A 23,213-nucleotide genomic window follows, 5' to 3' on the forward strand; every position below is an offset into this window, starting at 1 on the left:
GATCCAGTAGGGCTGTTCTTACGTTCTTATGTTATGTTCTAACCAGGATGCCAAAAAAAAAAAAAAGATGGCAGAAGTTGAGGGATCAGCACTGTGACTTTTGAGCAAGTTATTGAAGCTGTTCAGGCCATCTCCATGTTCAATGGACAGTTGCTGTTTGGTAGACAGATGCACGTGAAGATGGATGAATGAACCTTACCAAACAGAGACTGCTTTCCTCCAGAGCGGCTCTAGCAGCTTCCTCATGGACTTGGGGGCATTGGTATGGGGCTGGGACCAGGAGGGATACCTATTGATGCAAACCACTTGAACAAGGGCCTGGGGATAGGAAACTTGGAACCTGGAGGAATGGGTATAAAAGACTTGGGCTTGAGGATGGAGAAAATGGGAGGAATGGAAGGCCCTTTCTGTGGCGTGGAGAGCTTGGGCCATTACCCTCCTAGAATGGGGCTTGGCAGGATGAATAAAATGGGTTGTGCAGTTGGAGGTGGGTTTGAAAGAGACTCCCCAAGAAATGGGATGGGAATGCCTCATAGTTTTGGGGATGCCCTGGAGAGGGGAACAGATGGAGGTGGAGGACCCAGTATGCCTGCAATTAATAGGATGGCCTCTGGACTTAACTGCAGGGCCACTGGGATTGATAGGCTGCCCTCTGGGATGGGGCATGACATAGACCAAATGGGCACCAGAATGGATAGGACGGGATTGGACTGTATGGGAGCTTCAACAACCAGTATGGAGAAGATGAGGCAGACCAAGGGGTGGATGGCCCAAGAAAGAAAGCAATTGATCAAGGGGACCACTGTGACACCAAGGGGTGCAATGTATTGGAATCTCACTAGATCTGGCAAGGAGGTAGGGTGTGGTGTCAGCAGAGGCCCCTTGAAGGTAAGGCCTAGGCTTCCAGGGAGTGTGCTGCACAGCTGCAGCCACTTGAAGGCAATAAGGCCCTCAGGTATAAAAAGCACCTGATGAAGGGAGAGTTTGGTGTGGGCAGCAGGAGGAGGAATTGATGGTGAATGGACTTTGGAGGCTGCGGGAGACATTGGAGTTTGGTGTGTGGCTGCTGTACCCAAGACCTGCTGAGGATCAAGGGGCTGCTGTAGTGGTGGGAGGCTGCTGGCAGGAGAGAGGACCTCTGCAGGTTGAACAGGTGAGTTACCCTGGAGGTGGTGTCCAGCAGGACTGCAAGGCAGAACCAGGGTCATTTTGGGTTAAAAAAAAGGGGGGGTGCTAATTAGCTAAATATGGGCATAATTCTCCAGGCAGAGCTTGGATTTGGTTTTGGCAGAACAATGCCATGGATATTCAGGAAGCAGGCCACAATCAGCCCTAGACTCCTCCTGCATTTTGCTTAGACCATCCTCCAAACTAACAGGAATAGCATTTGCCTGCTTGTGCCTCCCTCTTTTGCTGGTCCCACTTGCATGCAGCAAGGGAGCTGGAAGGACACGGAGAAGAGAAGCAGCTGAAAAGCAAAAGTAAGGGGATCCCGGAATGGGTGAGGGGTTAACCCAAGGAAACTGCTCAAGGGAGTCTGGAATGAAACCGAAAGGAAAGAATACTTAGTTCCAGTTTTTATCTGTTAAAGCCCTTTGCTTCTGTACTGGTCATAACAGCCTGCAGTTGTAAGAAACAGCAAGAGGTGCATGAGCAGCTGTCCTGTAGGAAAATGCCACTTTTTCAATGTCATTGGACAGCTACAGCTGTCTAGGTCTTCAATAGGGTTGAGTAAACTATGAGACTAAGGGTTGCAATGGAGTGTGAGCCCTGTGCTGATGTGGCATCATTTTCCAGAAGTGGGGAAGCTATGCCCACCTAGATTACTGAACTCTTTGAAAATCCCCTACAAGGCATCATGAAGAGACCAGGCTTTTAGCTTGTAGAAATTTGTAGCCTAGCGACCCTGAAAACACAATTGATTGCACTTGAGGAACCCTGAAGAGGAGAAGACTGGCCAGAACAGGATGTATGAGGCAAGGGGATGTTTTGCATTTAAGTGGTGTGCATGGTCTGTGTTTGTAAGACCTACTCTTTGGGTTCAAATGCTAACAGAGGCAAGAGCATGCTTTATTATGGGGTCTGAGCTGTCTCCTGTTTAGCATACAGGCCCAAGGTCCTTGAGTCCTAGCCTTGAGAAAGCTTCTGTACAATTCTCCTTTTTCTAGGATACCATGGCACGAAGAGTAGCAATTGTTGGAGCTGGAGTGAGTGGACTGGCATCCATCAAATGCTGCCTAGAAGAAGGACTGGAACCTACATGCTTTGAGAGAAGTGATGGCATTGGGGGACTGTGGCAATTTACGGTAAGATAAATGGGATAAATGTCGTGCAGTGCATCCAGACTGCATGTTGGGCCAGCGCAAGTCCCTTGCACGTTTACACCTCCTCATGAGTGGGCAAGGAGAGTGGCATAAGCTTCCACGCCAATGGAGGCTCCAAGACCTGCGTCGGCCAAGCTTGGCCGATACAAGACTCGGGGTGGGTGGGGAGGAAGCAGAAGGGAGGTGTTCCGGGACTGGAGGAGAGCAGGGGGGCAGTCCTGGGAGCAGGTGTGTGGGGAGAGGGAGGCAGAGCTGGGACTCAGCAGTTATGCCAGATCCCAACCCTCATTTCCAGGGAGCTTGAAGCAGCTTCGCTCTCCTCCTCAGACTTGTGCCACCTCAGGAGGTGGCACAAGTCTGAGGAGACCCATAGGGGCCAGGATGCCTTACTCAGAGGTAAGGGGAAGAGCTTCCCCTTACCTCTGGCTGAGCCACTTTGGGCCCCTATCCTGCGCTGGATACAGCTCAAGCCTCTTGGCCTGCCTGCTCCAATGCAGGTTAGGATTGTTCACAAGGCAATAGTAATAGTATAGTGAGTTTCCAATTCATTCTCCCTCCCCCACAATCTGCCTCTATAATTATCTGGAATCACTGCCTTTGACCCTTTGAGTACATCTCATTAAAAAGCCAAGATTTGCCATTCCTGTAGTCTTGATCCTCCAACTCCCAGGCTGGATGGGAGGTGCATCTGTTCCTCCCCCTTTTGCTCTCACAAGTCCCTCAAACATAATCAGAGCCTAGGGTACTGGGCAACTGGATCAGGTGCACACAGCTTCTTTAGCAGCACTTCTTAGCCCAGTGAATCCTGGGCTGATCCACCCTGATCCACTACTCAGCTTGGGAACTCTTTCTGCAGCTCTATTTTTTTTAAATGCAGGGTGTACTGTCACACCCGGAAGTGACGCCACTTTGTGATATGGTGTGATATGTGGGCATCGTTTTGAACTTTTTCCCAGGCTCCAGGGTGACCAGTTACTCCATTGAATGAAGCAAATACATCTTTTTTTTAAATAAGTTAATAAGAGTACAGTTGACAAACACCTGGTTTCTTTCCAATTCCTTCTTTGTTTTCCATGAATAGGAGAGTATATGTTTTCACTGTCAGTTATACAACTCTTCTTAGTTTTTCACATGCAAATGAACCAAATAAAGCTATATGTAGCACATCTAGACAATTATCTGCCTTAATCTTTAGATTGCTTGCGAACTGGTAATCATTTTAATGCCTTAATGGAGGGTTTTCCAACCATTCTTAAACTTAATCCCCCTTCTAAATGTATTCTGCCCCACCACAAGCATCTGTTCAGCAAGTGAACGTAGACAGATTTTTGCACTAAGTTTTCAGTGTGAAACCTGCAGCTGGATGCCATGATAGGCCCCAAGGAGCTCACCCCACAGTTTGGGAAGGCTGTAATAGCAACATGCAGCTATGAGTTCCAAACCATATAAATTGGCATGCTGATATTTATAGTGGTCTCATAGTTATTCCAGCTGGTTTTTTTACCACTACACTGCACTTTCTGTATACGGTTTGTATATATGGCTGTCTTCATGCAATTCAGGATCCTGTTTTTTGAAGGATTCCACATTGCACAGAATCTACTCACATGCAACTTGTACAACATAATCAGTGAGTCTGGAAATAGTAGGGACAGTAGATGCAATCCTCTTCTTCCCTCCAGGTTTTCAGTTTTGGCATTCCAGCCTGACTGTAACTGATGTGGACACATCTGCATTTTCAGTTGTCTCATCCATCGCTCAAGACTTTTAATGCATTGGAGATTCTGCTTCTAACACCATGTAATATTTCCTGCTGCAGACCTTGTAAAACAATGCAACTGAAGTGTGGGACAGACTTTGTTTAGTACTGTGTCACTTAAATTACACTGGTCCCAAAATGGTACCCTAGGTCTCCTGCCCTCTGCTGGTGTTCCTCAGCACTGCTTTCCTCCATGCATCCACTTTGATTCCTGCTATCATTACAATCATGCTGCAGAAGAGTAAATTATATTCACCCTGATATCTTTGGAGGACAATGCCATATTCGCCTGTTCTCAATAATCACCCAAATGACCACGTTCAGCTGGAAACGGGAAGCACTGGTCAGACTGCCCTGGAACTGAGTCACTTTGGTACAGCACAGTGTTTCCCAGACTGTGGGTTGGATCAGATTGTTGGGGGGTCATGAAACCGAAACTGACAAACTGATCGCTGGCACCTCAGCTCTCCACCACTCAGCAGTCTCTGTTTGGTTAGTCAGTTAGCTAGTCCGTGAGTCAGTCCACCAGTCCGTTGTCCATATGCCAGTCAGTCTGCCAGTTTGTCAGTCCATCTGCCAGTCCATTGGTCCTTCAGCAAGCCAGTTCATCCATTCATCTGTCCATCCTTCAAGCTCTCCTCCTTCTGCAGGTGCTGCTTATATCCTGTAATGACCTGGCTGCCTCTAGTGGCTGCAGCTGTGCAGCACACCCACTACTAATTATAGCCCTGGGGTTAACCCTAGGTTTCCTGGCTGATCTTGAGCATGGGGCCTGTCTCCTGGGGAAGGGGTGGGGCTCTTCGGTGTTTTCCCCTATAACTACTAAATGCTGGATTTCGTCCTCTCTTCCAGCTATGGACCCACATTGTGGTCAATTCATCAGAAATAAGCTAACCTAGTCTTTATGGACAGCTAAATGATCTCTGTCATTCTTCAGGGATGTATGTGTGAAGGAAGCAACACCCAACTGCCCCCAGTCTGTTAGAGGTATGGGGAGAGAAGCGTAATCTAAGTTCTCTTTCATCTTCAGAGCATTAATGCAATCCATCCACCAAGAAGAACACTGAATATGAAACAACCCACATTTCAAGCTAGCAATAATAATGCCCACCTCTTGAAGCAAATCTTTTTTTCTCCTTCTTCCACAGTTTTCATCTTGTAGATACTTTGTTTTCTTTTCTCCTTTAGGACACTGCAGAGGAAGGCAGAGCCAGCATTTATCATTCAGTATTCACTAACTCCTGCAAAGAGATGATGTGCTACCCAGACTTCCCTTTCCCAGAGGATTTCCCAAACTACTTGCACAACTCCAAGCTTCAGGAATATATCCTGATGTTCGCCAAACATTTTGATCTTGTGAAATACATAAAGTTTAAGGTAAGAATTGGTGGGAGACTGGGGTACATACATACAGGGGAAAATGTGACACAGGAACTATTAACTATTCAAATAGAAACACAATCTCCCAACATTCCATAAAAAGAAAACATTGAGAGACTGGCCGCCCATCTTGGATAAGAGGTCAAGTGCTTAAGCCAAAGCACTCCTCCAGTAATAGAGAAGACTCTATAATAATAATAATTATAATAATTAAAAACTAGGTATTTATATACTGCCTTTCTGGTCATCAGATTACTCCTCTGACTTTATTCAAGGTGGTTTACATAGGAGGGCGTTTCTAAATCCCTCAAGGGGATTATTACAATCATAGAGATCCTCTCTTTCAAGAACCAACATTTCAGAATGGATCTTCCTGGTTTGGTCCCACTTCTGGCCTCCAATTCTCCCACGCAGGCTGAGAAGCAGCCCCATCTCTCACATGGAGGGCAGCCAAGACACTTCTTGCTCACACCAAGAGCAGGTGGAATCACTCAGCTGGGCTTGTCAGCTGCTTCAAGGTCTCGCCATTCTCAGCCCTTCAGGGAGCTGCGGGTGTCCTTGAACTGGCAACCTTCTCATGTTATCTTCGGACTAACGGAGGCTCTACCTTCTAGACCAGACTCCTCCCCCAGCCCTATGCTTCATCTTGTGCAAATGTGCAGGGAATGTGCAGTGGGAGCCTGTTTTCTATTTCTTTATATCCAGCAAAGATATGAGCTCAAAGCTAGTTGCCTCCTCCAATAGAACATTTGGCCAAAGCTAGAAGGGCTTGAAGTGTGTGTGAGTGTGGCTGCAATCCTAACCTCACTTTCCTGGGAGTAAGTCCCACTGAACACAATAGGACTTACTTCTGAGTAGACTTCCTTAGGATTGTGCCTGTGTGTGTGTGTGTGTAGCAGACTTGAGAAAAGATGGAGGTAAAGTCTTAAATCTACCGTAATCTCTGATGGCAGCAAAACTACCTCCAAGGGCAGTTGGGACATAGGGATTGGGACATAGCAATATTGGTCAGTGCCTGTTGCCATGGCATCCCTCAGTCTCTCTTTGAGGAGCCAAAGGGTACATTGGAGACATGATGTACTCTGTGTGTGTGCCTGCCTGCCTGCCTGCCTTCTTATCATCACATATGATGGGAGTGAAACCTTCTCCCACCTTACCCTTCAGTGTTTCATGATCCCAGGAACTTCTCTCCTAAACCACTCCTAATACCAGGAGTGAGGAGAGCAAAGATGAGAACAAGAGATGAAGGGAGAAAGCAAAGTGGAGGAGGGGAGGGGAAGGAAATAAACTTCCTCCACCCATGCACTTATGTTCATGTTAAAGTCAGAACATATATGAATGGATAGTCACATGAATCAATGAACACGTTCACCTCATCCAGCTTAGCTCTGGGCAGAGATCTTTAGAATTGCCCTTTCTGTGTCCCACTGGCAGCGCCTTTTCCTTCTGTTTGGTGACAGATGAGCAAAACCTTTGCTCAGTGTCAGGGAGCAGATGTAGGAGAATCCACTGTTGCCTAATTATGAGAAGGTTCTCTTTTCTCATAATGCGGAGCAATCCAAAAAGCAAATGGGTCAGATAAGAAGGTGATGCAACTGAAATGTAAATCAACTCTGCACAAGCTATAGTGCTGAAAAGTCCCTAAATTGAGGCTGAGTAAGGTAAGACCCAGGGGCCACTTTCACAACCAGTTATACTCAGACGGAGTAACTTGGACGGAGTCTGAGGGGCATCTGCCCTGGGCACTATGCAAGGGGGCATAAACCCTTCAAGATGGCGGCCACAATGAGTTCTCACATACACCCCCACCACTGCCTCTGGTTCTTTGCTTAGAGGTGGTGGCAGCAGGTGCAATCTCGCTTCTCGCTGCCCCTTACAAAGGACAAGGCACCAGGAAGGCAGCAGGCAGGGAGGGCTGCCTCTAAGCAGTTGCTGACTTGGCTGCTTTTTCGGAGCACTCTGCTCTTGGAGTGCACCTCTAAGCAGCTGAGTCAGCAGCTGCTTAGAGGCAATGGGTATTATCCCATTGCCTGCCACCCTCCAGTGCCTTCTCCTTTGGAAGGAACAGGGGGCAGTGGGGGCTCTACCCTCCACCTCTAAGCAACCACTGACTCAGTGTCAGAGAAGATCAAAAAAGCAGCTGAGGACCCAATCCTATCCAACTTTTCAATGCTGGTGCAGCTGCAGTGCAGCCCCGAGGAATGGGAACAAACATTCCCTTACCTTGGGGATGCCTCCACGGCTGCCCCCCTACTGCAGGATGCAGCACATGCCCTGTGCTGTATCAGTGCTGGAAAATTGGATAGGATTTGGCCCTCAGTTAGCTGATGCTTACCTGAATGTAATTAGTGGCAACGTCATCTTGTCACCACCAACTGCTTCTGTGTCTTTGTGCTGGGGGGGATGATGCCAGGAGTCACTGCCCTGGATGCCAGGCAAGTCTGGTATACCTCTGGTTCTACAAATGGTGATCATTATTCCTGTGCCCATGACCAGTCAGTATCATAAAGGGAAGGCACTCATGTGATTGTTGAAATCACATGCAGGAGTTTTTGCACACTGAGGCTGCAATCCTATGCATGCTGATCGGGAAGTAAGCCCCATTGAGTTAAATAAGGCTTACTCCTGAGTAGACATGCATAATTGTGCTGTGAATTTTCATATGCTTGTGCAAATGCTAACATGGGGCTAATATGCTGGATCTTGTGCTGGATCTTGTTCATGTGCTTGAGTCCAGAGTTCATGCCCATGCAGGATTGTATTTGTAATCCATCAGCCTTCATTGTGAGGACAATAGACATTCTTCACTTCCCCAAGCAGTGGCAAGTTCCAGCAGCAAAACTCCAGGATTTTGTTTGGCACAGAGATCACTTGAGACTGAACTCTGTCTAATATTTCTTTGCAAGGGCATGCTGAAACTCACAGCACTAACTTATGCATGGTATGGCCACACCTGGAGTATTGTGTCCAGTTCTGGTTGCCACATCTCAAAAAGGACATAGTGGAAATGGAAAAGGTGCAAAAGAGATGATTACTGGGCTGGGGCACCTTCCTTATGAGGAAAGGCTATGGCCTTTGGGCCTCTTCAGCCTAGAAAAGAGACGCCTGAAGGGGGACATGATTGAGACATACAAAATTATGCATGGGAAGGATAAAGTGGATAGAGAGATGCTCTTTAATAATAATAATAAAAATAATAATAAAACTTTATTTTTATCCCGCCCTTCTCCCTAACGGGACCCAGGGCGGCTAACAACATATTAAAAAACAATAGAATTTAAAAAACATTAATACAAACAGATAAAAACATTTAAAAACACACTACAGGGCCATAAAAACAGTAGTCAGATTAAAAGAGTAAAAGAGCAGATCACCGAGGAATCAAGCCTGTAAAACTAAAAGATGTATAAAAAAGTTAAGAAGGCCAGAAATCAGAAGGCTTGTTTAAACAACAGTGTTTTCAGGCCTCGCCGAAAGCTCTCAAGAGAGGGAGCCATTCTCAAGTCAAGGGGAAGGGAGTTCCATAATGTTGGTGCCACTACCGAGAAGGCCCTATTTCTTGCAGCCACCCCCCGGACCTCCTTGGGTGGCGGCACTTGCAAAAAGGCCTTCTCTGCTGACCTGAGATGGCGAGCCGGATTGTACGGGAGTAGGTGGTCTCTAAGATATCCTGGCCCAGAGCAGTATAGGGCTTTAAAGGTCAAAACCAGCACCTTGAATTGGGCCCGGAAACGAATGGGCAGCCAATGCAGCCCCCGGAGAAGCGGGCTGACAGAGTCAAACCGCCTGGCTCCGGTGACCACACGGGCCGCCGCATTCTGTACTAATTGTAGTTTCCGAACCGTCTTCAGGGGCAGCCCCACATAGAGCGTGTTACAGTAATCTAACCTTGATGTCACCGTGGCATGGATCACCGTGGCCAGGTCTGCACGATCCAAGTACGGTCGCAGCTGGCGCACCAGCCGAAGCTGAGCAAAGGCACCCCTAGCCACAGCCGCCACCTGGGAATCCAGGAGCAGCTGCGAATCCAGGAGGACCCCCAAGCTGCGAACCTGCTCCTTCAGAGGGAGTGCAACCCCATTCAGAGCAAGTCGATAATCCAGCACCTGCATCGAGGATTTCCGAACCAGGAGAGCCTCTGTCTTATCCGGATTTAATTTCAACTTGTTAGCGCCCATCCAGATCCTCACTGCTTCCAGACAGCGCTCCAGGCCCTCAACCGCCACCTTGGAGTCTGGAGGAAAGGAGAGATAGAGCTGGGTGTCATCAGCATATTGATGACAACTCACTCCAAACCCCCGGATGACCTCTCCCAGCGGTTTCATGTAGATATTAAATAGCATGGGGGACAGAATTGAACCCTGCGGCACCCCGCACCTCAAGGGCCAGGGTGTCGAACAGACATCCCCCAGCACCACCATCTGGGACCGACCCTCCAAGTAGGAGCGGAACCACCACAAAACAGTGCCTCCAACTCCCAACTCGGCCAATCGGCCCAGAAGGATACCATGGTCGATGGTATCGAAAGCCGCCGAGAGGTCCAGCAGGACCAACAGGGACGCACTCCCCCTGTCCAGTCCCCGGCGTAGGTCATCCACCAAGGCGACCAAGGCAGTTTCCGTCCCAAAGCCCGGCCTGAAACCAGATTGAAAAGGATCCAGATAATCCGCTTCATCCAAGACCCTCTGGAGTTGGGCCGCCACCACCCGCTCAATTACCTTGCCCAGAAACGGGATGTTGGAGACTGGCCGATAGTTATTCAACACAGTGGAATCCAGGGAGGGCTTCTTCAGGAGGGGGCGAACCACTGCCCGCTTCAAGGCGAGCGGCAATGTCCCCTCCATCAAAGAAGAGTTGACCACCCTCCCCGTCCACTCAGCCAGTCCCCCCCCGGGCCGCTCTAATCAGCCAAGCTGGGCAAGGGTCAAACAGGCAGGCAGATGGCCTCACACTCCAAAGGAGTCTGTCCACATCCTCAGGCTGCACAAGCTGAAAAGAATCCCACAATACTGGACAAGCAGTTGCCAAGGGGACATCAACAGACATTGTCAATGTGGCATCCAAGTCGCGACGAATACGATCGATTCACTTTACACTCTCACATAACACCAGAACCAGGGGGCATCCACTAAAATTGAGTGTTGGGAGGGTTAGGACAGACAAAAGAAAATATTTCTTTACTCAGCGTGTGGTTGGTCTATGGAACTCCTTGCCACAGGATGTGGCGATGGCATCTGACCTGGACGCCTTTAAAAGGGGATTGGACAAGTTTCTGGAGGAAAAATCCATTATGGGTTACAAGCCATGATGAGTATGTGCAAGCTCCTGATTTTAGAAATGGGCTATGTCAGAATGCCAGTGCAAGGGAGGGCACCAGGATGCAGGTCTCTTGTTATCTGGTGTGCTCCCTGGGGCATTTGGTGGGCCGCTGTGAGATGCAGGAAGCTGGACTAGATGGGCCTATGGCCTGATCCAGTGGGGCTGTTCTTATGTTCTTATGGTAACAGACCCATTAACAGTAATCAAATATTAGATTCACAACTTGAAATACTTCTCTATGTTTTGGCATATAAGCCATGCTGATATTATTTCTTGAATGTTTCCTCAAAGACACTTGTGATCAATATCAAGAAAAACCCAAATTTCTCTGTCACCGGTCAGTGGGATATAGTGACAGAGAAGGATGGCAAGGAAGAATTGCATGTATTTGATGCTGTTATGATTTGCTCTGGACATCATGTCTACCCAAACCTTCCTGTTAACAACTTCCCTGGTAAGTGCCCATAATTTTAATTGGTTTAATAATTAATTGATTAATTTTTGTTAATCATTTGTAAACATGAACTGTATTGACCATTAATTGGTCATGGAATTGGCAAGAGCATTGGTTCCCAACCTGTGGTCTCATAGGTGGTCCGTGAGACCCTGAGAAGTGGTCCACAAGGCCTCAGAAAAAAGATTGCCTTTGATCACATCTGAGTATCTCTCTGAGCAAGTGCTCCCCCATGGGACAACCAGAGAGGACTGACGTGTTGGCTGTGGGTGGCCCTCTCTGGTAGTCCATGGGAGACTGCTTGCTCTGGAGGCGTTTCCCTACAGATCACCAGAGAGGGTGGAGAATGGACTGCTTGCAGCTGGCACTGAAGTCTCAGCTGCAACTGTGGGTGGTCTGTTCTCCACCCTTGCTGGTAGTCCGGGGAGAGCACTCATTCTGGAGATAAGAACAGCCTCGCTGGATCAGGCCATAGGCCCATTCAGCTTACTGTACCTCACAGTGGCCCACCAAATGCCTCAGGGAACACACAAGACAACAAGAGACCTGCATCCTGGTGCCATCCCTTGCATCTGGCATTCTCCCACTTTTAAAATCCGGAGCTTGCACATATGCACCATGACTTGTAATCCGTGATGGACTTTTCCTCCAGAAATTTGTCCAATCCCCTTTTAAAGGCATCTAGGCCAGATGCCATCACCACATCCTGTGGCAAGGAGTTCCACAGACTAACTTACACACTGAGATGCTTTCCCATGGACCATTAGAGAGGGTGGAGAACAAAATCTTCTCTATAAACAATGCATCTAATAGATCTCTAATAATTATTACAAATTTAATTATATTTTTTGTGTGCAGGGGTGTGCGGCTGGGGAGTTGCCTGCAGTCCATCATGATTCCAATTTTTGCCTCAGTGGTCCTTGGACTCCTTGAGGTTGGGAACCACTGGGCTAGAGAGACATCTGTGCCTTTTAGTTTCTCTTGTTAGTGGACAGAGTTAGTAGAGCTTAGCCTTGCTTTTTCTTGCTCCTGGGTGTTTACTCTAAATTACCCTCATCTTTTAATTTATTTTCATGCTTAAGTTGTACTTTCACCAATCTCTCTTTGTCAGGATCAGTGCAACGAATTATCAGAAATACTCATCATATAATTACAGTAATTTCTTCCTGCTTTTTCAGGTCCAGTTGCATTAAATAAATTGTTTGATCATTTGATCACTCCTGGAAGAATCATAGGAGTGAACAAACTCAATTCACACTTTATTGTGTGTTTTTTTTCCTGGGTTCAACTATAACCATCTTTTGGGACTTGTAAAACCAGTAGTTCTGCCATAAAATTCTCCAAAACACTGGATAACCAAACTTTTCAGTACACAGTGACTGAACCAAGGAGTTAAATTTGTGCATTTTGTTTCCCTAAGATATCTTGCATATTTCCCATCTTTCCATGTAGGGTTAGAGAAATTTCAGGGCAGTTTCATCCACAGCCGGGAATACAAAGGACCTGAAAGGTTCAAGGGGAAGAAGGTTCTGGTGATTGGCCTTGGGAACTCTGGCTGTGACATTGCTGTGGAGCTCAGTAACAAAGCCACCCAGGTAAACTATTGGGCAAGATTAACAAGGAAGCCACTGACTGAGTGCTGCTCTTGTACAAGCTCTATTAACTTACATGAGAACAAGCAGGGCTGCTTAGAAGCTAATTGGACCAATTACTCCCAACTCAGCCCCATGCCTAAGGATCCTTGCGCTAGGGTAAAAATAAAAAATAAAATTAATATTTTTACTAAATCATTTCACAATCATTAAAACAAGTTGTTTTGTAACTACAGGTTGGAACTTGTCATTTGCATATTTTTTCATTCATGAATTTGACTAAATGTGGGTCATCCAACCTGCATTGAGTCCTGACCTGAACTCTCTGAACGTGATCAGAGCTGTGTTCTGAGGGATGGGGAGGTTTCCCCAACATGTGGCCTCCCCAACCCTCAGAATGCCTTCAAAATGCAAAAAAAATGCTATTTCCAGTTTCTCAATTTCTCGCTACTTCTGGTTTTATGCTGGTCGATTTGGAGGTTTTTCACGCCCTAATAGGCAGATTTGATTATCCACAGATTTCAGTATCTGCTGGGTTTTCAGATTTTTCAAAGGTAATCTACACCTGTTTGCTTGTAGTCTTACATGTATGCAATTTTATATTAAAATGTGCTTAGATCAATTTGATCCATTAACTCACATGCACTTTATAAGCATGCATTTTGATTGCTTTCCATTCTACCAGAGAAATATAAAGTCTATAATAAATTTTATTTATATCTCTAAGGGTGCAATCCTGAGAACTACTTGGGCCGGCACAAGTGCCGGCCTGGGAGGGTCGCAAATGTGCTTTAAAGCCAGAGGTGCGCTGTGGAGGTGCTGGCCTGTGGAGGCTGACACAAGCCTCTGCGCTGGCTTCCTCAGCAAAGTTTGCATTGGCCTGGCTGGGCCGACGCAAGCCTCTGGGGTGGGTGGGGAGGAGGCGGGAGAGAGGCGTTCCTGGGCAAGGGGAGGGTGGGTGGTGGGTTACCCTGGGGGCAGGCGGGCAGGGAGTGGGAGGCAGGGCTGCGATCCAGCAGTTATGCTGGATCCCAACTCCCGTTCCCAGGGAGTTTGGAGCAGTTTCAAGACGCTCCGCTCTCCTTGGACTTGCGCCACCTCAGGAGGTGGCACAAGTCCAAGGAGACCCATAGGGGCCAGTGTTCCTTACCCGGAGGTAAGGGCAAAAGTTTCCCCTTGCCTCTGGCTGAGCCGCTTTGGACCCCTATCTTGCGCTGGATACAGCACAAGCCCCTTGGATTGCGCCCTAAGATTCTACAGACCTTGGCTGTGAACTTGTAGCCCCACAAAAAAATGTTTCAATTGGGCTCTGTAGCTCCTAAGGCCGGTCCTAAGGATGAAGTTACGCAAGAATTATGCTTAGTTAGTAACTTGAATTTCATATGCATGTTTCCGACCTGTTTTAAAGGTTTGCATCAGTTCTAGAAGTGGATCCTGGATAATGAGTCGTGTGTGGGATGATGGCTATCCCTGGGACATGTTGATTGTGACTCGCTTTGAAGCATTCCTCAACAGCATTCTTCCGACAGCCATCGCTGACTGGTTGTATGTGAAGCGAATGAATAAGTGGTTCAAACATGAGAACTATGGCCTGATACCACTGAATAGGTAACATTACAAACAAAAGAGATGACAATGATTTGCTTTGAAAACATAATAGCTCCTTCAAGGAATTTGGACAATTGAGACCAGACACATCATCTTGCTTAATACTTGCATGGCACTTTGGAGTGTTCAAAGCAGGTCACAAGTGGCACATATGGTGCCGGTCAACACAGATCTGATGCCTGAAGCGACCACTTCAGTTGGCCTCATGGATGGGCCAGTTTTAGGCTGGGTGGACAGCAACATCATATGCTCAGTTTTGAACAAAAGAGAAGAGGCAAGAAGAGGAGCAGAAATATTTCTTTCTGCATACTTTTCTGTGTGGACGAGCTTTCAGTCATGTGAGTTCCCAAATGTAATTTGAAGTTGTACAGTTCAGACACATTCTAAGTGAGGACTAGATTCCTTATTGAGCAAGCCCTCCAGCCTATCCTCCCCTGGCTCTAGGCAGCAGCTCCAGAAACACTCAACAAAATGCCTCTCTCCTACTCCTGGGCTTGTGGCTTTTTTTAATGTCTTACATATCTATCCTGGATAAAAGAACTCAGGGTGGCATGCCTGGGTTTTTCCCAATCTATTCTGTTCTGGAAGGTAGTTTAGGATAAGAAATACTGACATGCTCAGAGCCACCAAGTGAGATTCCAAGTTCTGCAGTTGGCCCACGATACCAAACTGGCTTTCTTTGCTGTACTATTAAGAATTTCAGGCCCAAATCCTAACCAACTTTCCAGCACTAGCATAGCTGTGCCAATGGGGCATGTGTTTTATCTTGCAGTTGGGTGGCAGTCATGGAGGCTTCCTCAAGGTAAAGGATGTTTGTTCCCTTACCTCAGAGCTGCAATACCCTTACCTCGATGCTGGAAAATTGGTTAGGATTGCACCCTTAGTGATTTAAGGAATGAGTTTGCATTATTTGGAAATGTGATGTTAGGCTTAGTGCCCCTTCTGTAACATAACTAAACAGAAATACAGAACCAGTATTTTAGGCAACATCTTTCTGAGAATAGGCAGCAATTACTGTACTTGATTTTCTTAGAAAAATGTTTGGAATGTCATTTCTTGCATAGAAAGCCATCCAAGAATCATGAGAAATCATGAAAAACTATAAACAAATAGTTCAGTAAGAGGAGTGGAAGGGTATAAAATACTTCACTCACTCTTCTGAAGTGAATTTGATTTGTATACACTATTCCCTTTGCACTGAGATTATAAAAGAATGGCCAGACTTCAAGAAGTTGTTTTTTTCTAAATCATATCGGCCAGAATCCAACCAAGGAATCACACCCTATCATGTCATAAGTCTCATTTGATAAATCTCAGCCAGTTGGCATATCTTCAGTCAACGTTAGTCCCAAACTTCCCACTGTTATTTGGTAAAAAGGTTTAATTTAAAACAGCTACAGTATAAATTTAAACATTCATTTCAAAAATGTGGCCTGGATAGTGGAGCCTGCTCAGTCCCTGGGCAGAATAACTGGGAGTGTGATGCAAGACCTCATTGGGTCTCTTGCATAAGGCGCTGCATTGCAGTCAGATAATACATGTGTTCAGGGCATTTCAATATGTTCTACACATTTCACCTTTCACGTCAAAAAACCACGCAAAAATTCCTATTTAGAGGAATAATGCTTTGCCCCGGTGTCTGGGGCTCTGATGTCATGATGTCACATGCATCATGATGTCACTTCCATGTTCTCCCCAGAGGAGAAGGTGCTTGCTGTGGCAGCTTCGCATCCCCCACTCTTTCTATGGAGACTCCATTGCTTCCACAGGGGAAGGAATGGGGGGAGCAAAACTGCCAGCGCCTTCTCTTCTCAGAGCAGAGTCTGAGAAACAGTCATGTACTCCTTGTGGCTTAGCGCACAGGGCTGGTGTACCTCAGGCTCTGCCCTAGTTATGCCTCTAGCCCTGTTTTCAGTATTCACCAACATTAAAGTTAGTAAATTGCTGTCCTGCTGTTTGTATCCCATTGACCTTTCAGTCAGTGAGACTTCTTTTGATGGGCCTGTGTTCTCTCTCTTCCTAGAACCCTGCGTAAAGAACCTGTGTTCAACGATGAGCTCCCAAGCTGTATTACATGTGGAACTGTGGTGGTGAAGCCCAATGTGAAGGAGTTCACTGAAAACTCTGCTATATTTCAGGATGGGACAGTTCTGGAAGGCCTTGATTATGTCATCTTTGCAACAGGCTACAGCTTTGCTTACCCATTCATGGATGATCAATCAATCATCAAGAGCAGAAACAATGAAGTCACTTTGTACAAAAGCATCCTTCCTCCTAGGCTAGAGAAACCCACCATGGCAGTGGTTGGCTTAGTCCAGTCCCTAGGAGCAGCTATCCCAACCGTAGACCTTCAGGCTCGTTGGGCCATAAGGGTGTTTAAGGGTTAGTGACTATTCAAACCTTACTTTTCTGTTAGCATACTAACTATGGTTTGGCAAACCACTATCTCTTGTCATAATATGAGCATATGATGCTGCCTTATATTAAGGATCAAGTTAAGGCTTTTTAAATTATTCCCCACCACACATGCTGTTTTCCAAATTTAAACATTCCTCAAAACTGTTGCTTGCCCATGATCATGGATCTCTTTTGTCTCAATTAGTTTCAGTGCTGTCAGATCCATGTTCTATCTAGAACAGGCTACACTGCATTGACACTTCAAACGTTTGTACAGGAATCTATCTCAGTATAGCTGCCTCTGATCCTTTAATTGCAGGTAGCAGGGATTGAACTTTCTAGATGTGACATATATATTTCTATGAGTGGCAACGGCACTTCCTGGATCATGCCACTGCAGCGAAAAGGGGGATTCCAACTTACTGGGGGTTGCCCTCTGGAAGGCGTGAGGAGCCTACAACACCCTCTGCAGCCCTCACTGTGACTCAGAATAGCTCCATAACATGACTGCAATCCACTTCCCGTCCCTTTTTTCAAAGGGGCAGCACAACACAGGAAGTGCCACCGCTGTCATGTCACCACTCCATATCATAGCTCGCAAAAACTTAGTGGTTCTCTTACCTTCAGAAAAAGGTTTGGAACCACTGCTTTAAAGTGACACAGGGTACCAGGCCAGTTTGAGTTGTTTTGTTTGCTGCTTTAAGTGTGTAGTGCAAGGACAGAATGAGAATGAGCCTCAAGATCTGCTGCAATGTCAGTGATGGTTCTGGGTGTGTTTTTAGCTCACATGGGGAACTGGCTATACCAGAAAAAGCACAAGCACCTGAACTTTGCACGCTGTTTCCAGCATGGCAGGCTATTTGTGCCACTGCAACCAGCTGTCATTACGGCTGAGGCTTGCCCTGTGGTACTCAACGTGTAATGAGAACGTTCTTCATGTCTCCATGGCAGGGGTGTCAGTCTCAACCACAAAGAAATGGTAATTGGAAATGGGAGGTCACCTTATTGGAAGAAAGGAAAGAAACTGTAGTGCAAAGAAGTTTCTGGAACTCATTTGCACCAGGCATTGATGCAGCAGTTGTGTGGTGTCATCTCACCTTTAAACTTGCTTCTGAAATTTGGAAGGTACCTTGGCTGCATATTGATGGCAAAAGAGGCAATGCTTGCCTGTGTTCAGGTCCTGCAAACAACTCCTGGTTTCATGTGTTGAGGCAATTTGTCATCTCTTTTCACCTCAGACTCCCTGAAAAGGGGTATGTGCATATCTATAAATGGGATAAGCCAAGTTATTGCTCTATGACAGGGTTTCCCAAAATTTTTAGCACTGGGACACATTTTTTAAAACAATACTGTATTGAGACCTGCCTAGCTTTATGAGGCTTTTAAAAAGTGTCACTCTATTAGGTGCTCAGGCCTATGATTTTATCCATTTTACTATGGTGAGGTGGGCCGCCTTCTGGAGCCCTTTTTGAGCTCCATCTTCATCAGATGGCCATTTGATGTGGACCAAGACATGTTTGCCTACTTGTGAGTAAACATACATGTGGTTCAGTTTCATTTCCATAGGAGTATATACATTTTCCTTGTCAGTTTGAAGGGGGGGACTTCCTTCTCAAGAATGCAAGCGGGGTCTGCATTCATCAGCTTCAGATCATTCTGGTGGCATTGCATTCCCCTTGGAAGTGAACCAAGGCATGGTTGCCTACTCATGTGTGAATGCACACATGCTGCTCCGTTTTTGTTTCCATAGAGTTCAGTACATTGTCCTTTTCAGTTAACTTGTCAGTTTCACATTCCACCAAAAATCGGGTCACACCCCAATGGTGGGCCCTGACTCACAGTTTGGGAACCTCTGGTCTATGACATAAGGGATCCAAGGCCACTGACCAGTGCCTTTCCTTTTTTGCAGGGTTATGTAAGCTGCCTACAGAGAGGACCATGCTGGATGACATAGATGAGAAAATGGGAAAGAAGCTCAAATGGTATATTTTAAGTGTAAATCAACCCCTATTACTTTCTGCTCACAAGTTCCAATTTCTGTCCCATATTTTCTGAATTTGTCACAAATGATAATGTGCCATGATTGCACTCTCACAGTGATTGCACAGAAACAGAACTGCTGCCATTGTTTAACCTAGCCATACGGAACCTCCTACATTTCATTCAGCATGAAATTTAACAAATCTCTGCATTCCTGGATGACCACATTGATGCCTTGTGTGCTGGTGGAACATTTGGCTTCCCTTCAGCCCAGTGGATCACTAGATGTAAAGCTTGTTTCTGTGCCATAGCAGCACGTAGGTGTCTCTGTATTTACAGCTCAGAACTGCACAACAGAAAACCAATAATCAAATTTAAAAAAAAACAAAAACACAACACTTTCTTGAACATCTGCTATGCTTTGCTTAATCAGAAACATATTTCAAACATTTACTTTCTTTTCCTTCAGGTTTGGCCAGGCTGATACCATACAAACAGATTACATTACCTACATGGATGAACTTGCCTCCAATATAGGTATCAAGCCAAACATTCCACTGCTGTTCCTTACTGATCCTAAGCTGGCTCTGCAAGTCTATTTTGGCCCCTGCAGTCCATATCAGTTTCGTCTATCAGGACCAGGAAAGTGGGATGGAGCCAGAGATGCCATTCTGACACAGTGGGACCGAACACTGAAGGCCACAAGGACCCGAGTTGTCCACAGCTCTCCAATTTCTTTCCCATTCTTTTCTTTACTCAAAGTACTTGCCCTCCCACTTCTCCTTGCTGCTGTTTTTGTGATCTTTAACTGAATAATCTTGTTGCCAAACTAGAAGTGATTATGACAGTTTTGTATGTTTATTAAACTTGGAACCAACTGTCCCAATCATATAAAGAAGGAAAGCAAAAGGTCTATTTTGAAAAGCAAAAGGGATGCATAGGTGAGTAAGGCTACCTGTAGCTTACCTCTCTACAATCAATTTCCCCTAGTTGAGGGAATGCCAGTATTAGAGCTGGACTAAGCAGGTCACAAGCTGAAGAAAGGGAAGGGGCCATAGCTCAGTGATGGATCATCTGCCTTGCAAGTGGAAGGTCTCAGATTCAATCCCTGGCATCTCCATTTAGTGCTGGGAAAGGCCCCTGCCTGAAACTCTGGAGAGCTGCTAAGCTAAGGTGGACCAATGATCTGACTTAGTGGGTTGATTTTGACATTCACACACAGTGATACATCCAACTAATCCCATACATAAACCCATCCGAGCACATCATTTTGTGGGCTCATGATCACATGGGGTTATATACTACTATTTAAATTGCACATGAAGGGCAGATCAGTTGATTATGAGGCTGTAGGAAAAGGAGCTGGATAAGCTTACTCACATCTTGCTGCATGTAGTCGGAGTGACTATTTGGACATTTCTCCAAACTAGCCCAGTATAAGTCAAGGAATCTTCTTTATAATTGTGCCTTGAAGGCTGGCAGGCAGGTGCTGCACTCCTCACCCATGTACTCTTTTTTAAAAAAATCAAATCTCTTTCTAAGTGATTGGGGAAAATCAGGGTTCAAATAAACATGTCATATCCAGTTTGACCTTCAAAAGCAAGGTTGGCAATAGACATTAAAGATGAAAATGAATTGCATGATTTCAGCAGGTTCTTAGCAGGTACGTTTATTCTTGTTTGTATGTATATTCATGAAAGAGAGAAAATATGCAAGCAAATACACACACCCCTGAGATTTTATTTTACATTTTTTTAAGTTTATACCTAAAATATTTTATGTGTACACTTATTCCTAAATTTGCATCTGCAGCTTAGGTCTGTGCTACTCGTTCAGATTGCAAGTGGGTCTCATGTGATTTAATGCCACTCCTTCAAAGAAAAGCATCCCTCCACATAGAAAGTTAGCATATCAGGGAGAAGAATTGAAGCTTTGTCTTCTGCCAGGCATGCTAAGTTTCTTTGTGCAAGAAATGGTTTTGCATGGGGAGCATTCGATCCTGTGAGGCCCCTCTTGCAGTCTGAAGTGATACAGCCCCAAACAGTTATAGTTTAGAAACTCCTCATCAGTTGTTCATGAGAACCAGACCCTAATTCTGGTCCTTGTCAAGTGTACTGTCAGTGGCAAACCTGGGTTTGCAAAAAGGAATGTATGAAAAGACATTTAAATAAACAAGAGCCAGACCTGTACAAGTGATTCAGCCTAGGTCTATCTATCTTATCAGATAGATAGGTTGTTTAGTAGTAATCAGTGGTGGGATTCAGCCGGTTCGCACCAGTTCTGCAGAACCCTTAGCTAATGTAGGCGTTGGTTCTAAGAACCGTTTGCTAATGAGCGCCAGCTGCGCTGCTCACAGGACAAACTTATCCACACTTACCTGGGAGCTTACTCCCAGGGAAGTGTGAGTAGAAGTGCAGCCTCAGAGCCCACCCTGTGCCTGCCTACTCAGAAGTAAGCCCCATTCTAGCCAATGGGGCTTTCTCCCAGGAAAGTGTGGGCAGGACGGCACCTCAGCCCAGGACCACACAGCCTTCAATGTGCCTTTGCAGCCCCGCAGGTCTGTGGGTTCAGCCTCAGTCAACTGCGGCAGGACGAGTGCTGTGGGAAGGGGCCTGAGGGGGCTCCGTCCTCCCAGTGCTGCAGGCCACCTCCAGGCCGCCAGGGGCTGGGTCAGCGAGGCAGGTGCCGACTCCCTCCAGCTGCTCCTCCTCCTGGGAGGCTTGAGTGCGGCGTGTGCCTCGGTAACCAGGAAGCGTGGCCAGGAGAGCGGAGGCTGCGGGCCGGTGGGGCATCCCGATGAAGGGGGCGGCCATGTGGTGAGCAGGGATCGCCTGGGGGCACAGGGTGGGGGTTGCTAAGGGAGTGCCGGGCAAGGCCTAGAGGCATGGGGGCAGGGGCAGGTGGCCTCCCTCCCTCTTGTGGGTCTCCAAGGAGTGCCTTCTAGTCACTGCTAAGGGGGGGTGTTCGGCTACCCCTCTTTGATGCCCCCCACATCAAGGCGGGGCTGGCTCCAGCAACTCTCCCCTCAAAGCTGGAGGAGAACCACAACTAGCAGCTGGGTAGCAGCAGCCCCCTTGGGAAAGGGCAGGTGCAAAGGCCAATGCTGGCCATGTCTACTCAGAAGTAAGCCCCAATGTAGTCAGTAGGGCTGAGGTTACTCCCAGGTAAGTGTGGGCAGGATGGCAGCCTCAGAGCCCAGTCCTGTGCCTGTCTACTCTGAGGAAGTCCCATTATAGTCAGTTCCCTCTGCTTTGCCCACCATGGTTTAGGAGACCAAGTAAAATTGAGTGTCAGGAGAGTTAGGACAGACAGAAGAAAATACTTCTTTACCCAGCATGTGATTAGCTTGTGGAACTCCTTGCCACAAGATATGGTGATGGCGTCTGGCCTGAATGTCTTTAAGAAGGGAATTGGGCAGGTTACAAGTCCATCACAGGTTACAAGCCATGATGTATGTGCCACGTCCAGATTTTAGAAGTAGCTTACCTCAGAAGGCCAGGTGCAAGGGAGTGGCACCAGGATGCTTGTATTGTATTGGAAATGTCTGATTCTGTTGGAAATACATTTGTGTAATTGGCTTGTGGAACTCCTTGCCATAGGATGTGGTGATGGTATCTGGTCTAGATGCCTTTAAAATGCAAGGAAGGCCAGATGCAAGGGAGGGCATCAGGAAGCAGGTCTCTTCTGGTCTTGTGTGCTCCCTGAGGCATCTGAAAGGCCACCGCTGGACTAGATGGGCCTTTGGCCTGATCCGGCAGCACTCGTCTTACGCTTCTATGCTCAGCTGACAAGGGAGGGCACCAGGATGCAGGTCCCTTGTGGTCTTGTGTACTCCCTGGGGTATCTGGTGGGCCACTGTGAGAAACAGGAAGCTGGACTAGATGGACCTTTGGCCTGATCCAGCGGGGCTCTTATGTTCTTAGGAATGGGTGTGGGGGAAAGTGGGCGACTGCCCTCTCTGAAGATCCAAATTTTCTGAAAATTTCTGCTTTTTGTTTTTTTGGTAAAAAAATACGTTAATAAAGATGTCAGGCTGATTTCAGGCATGATGCATGGCATTCCGCAAAATAAATTAAGGCTACAATCATGGACTCTTCACTCACAACAGGAGAGGAAACTGAGCGCTTTCCACATGCGCTGCCTCCGACGCATCCTCGGCATCACCTGGCAGGACAAAGTTCCAAACAACACAGTCCTGGAACGTGCTGGAATCCCTAGCATGTATTCACTGCTGAAACAGAGACGGCTGCGTTGGCTTGGTCATGTCGTGAGAATGGATGATGGCCGGATCCCAAAGGATCTCCTCTATGGAGAACTCGTGCAAGGAAAGTGCCCTACAGGTAGACCACAGCTGCGATACAAGGACATCTGCAAGAGGGATCTGAAGGCCTTAGGGATGG

The 23,213-nt window shown here is 46.7% G+C and overlaps 1 protein-coding gene across 1 annotated transcript; it reads left to right on the forward strand.

Moving 5' to 3' along the window:
• Positions 1-2,174: 2,174 nt before the first annotated feature.
• LOC136647442 (putative dimethylaniline monooxygenase [N-oxide-forming] 6) lies at positions 2,175-19,625 on the forward strand. Its single transcript, XM_066622974.1, has 8 exons — positions 2,175-2,306; positions 5,272-5,460; positions 11,074-11,236; positions 12,689-12,831; positions 14,237-14,436; positions 16,460-16,818; positions 18,743-18,815; positions 19,283-19,625. The coding sequence occupies exons 1-8, from the start codon at positions 2,175-2,177 to the stop codon at positions 19,623-19,625; spliced, it is 1,602 nt and encodes a 533-aa protein (XP_066479071.1).
• Positions 19,626-23,213: the final 3,588 nt, after the last annotated feature.

The sequence above is a fragment of the Tiliqua scincoides genome, chromosome 4 (genome assembly GCF_035046505.1).
Source record: "Tiliqua scincoides isolate rTilSci1 chromosome 4, rTilSci1.hap2, whole genome shotgun sequence".
Lineage (NCBI taxonomy): Eukaryota > Metazoa > Chordata > Lepidosauria > Squamata > Scincidae > Tiliqua > Tiliqua scincoides.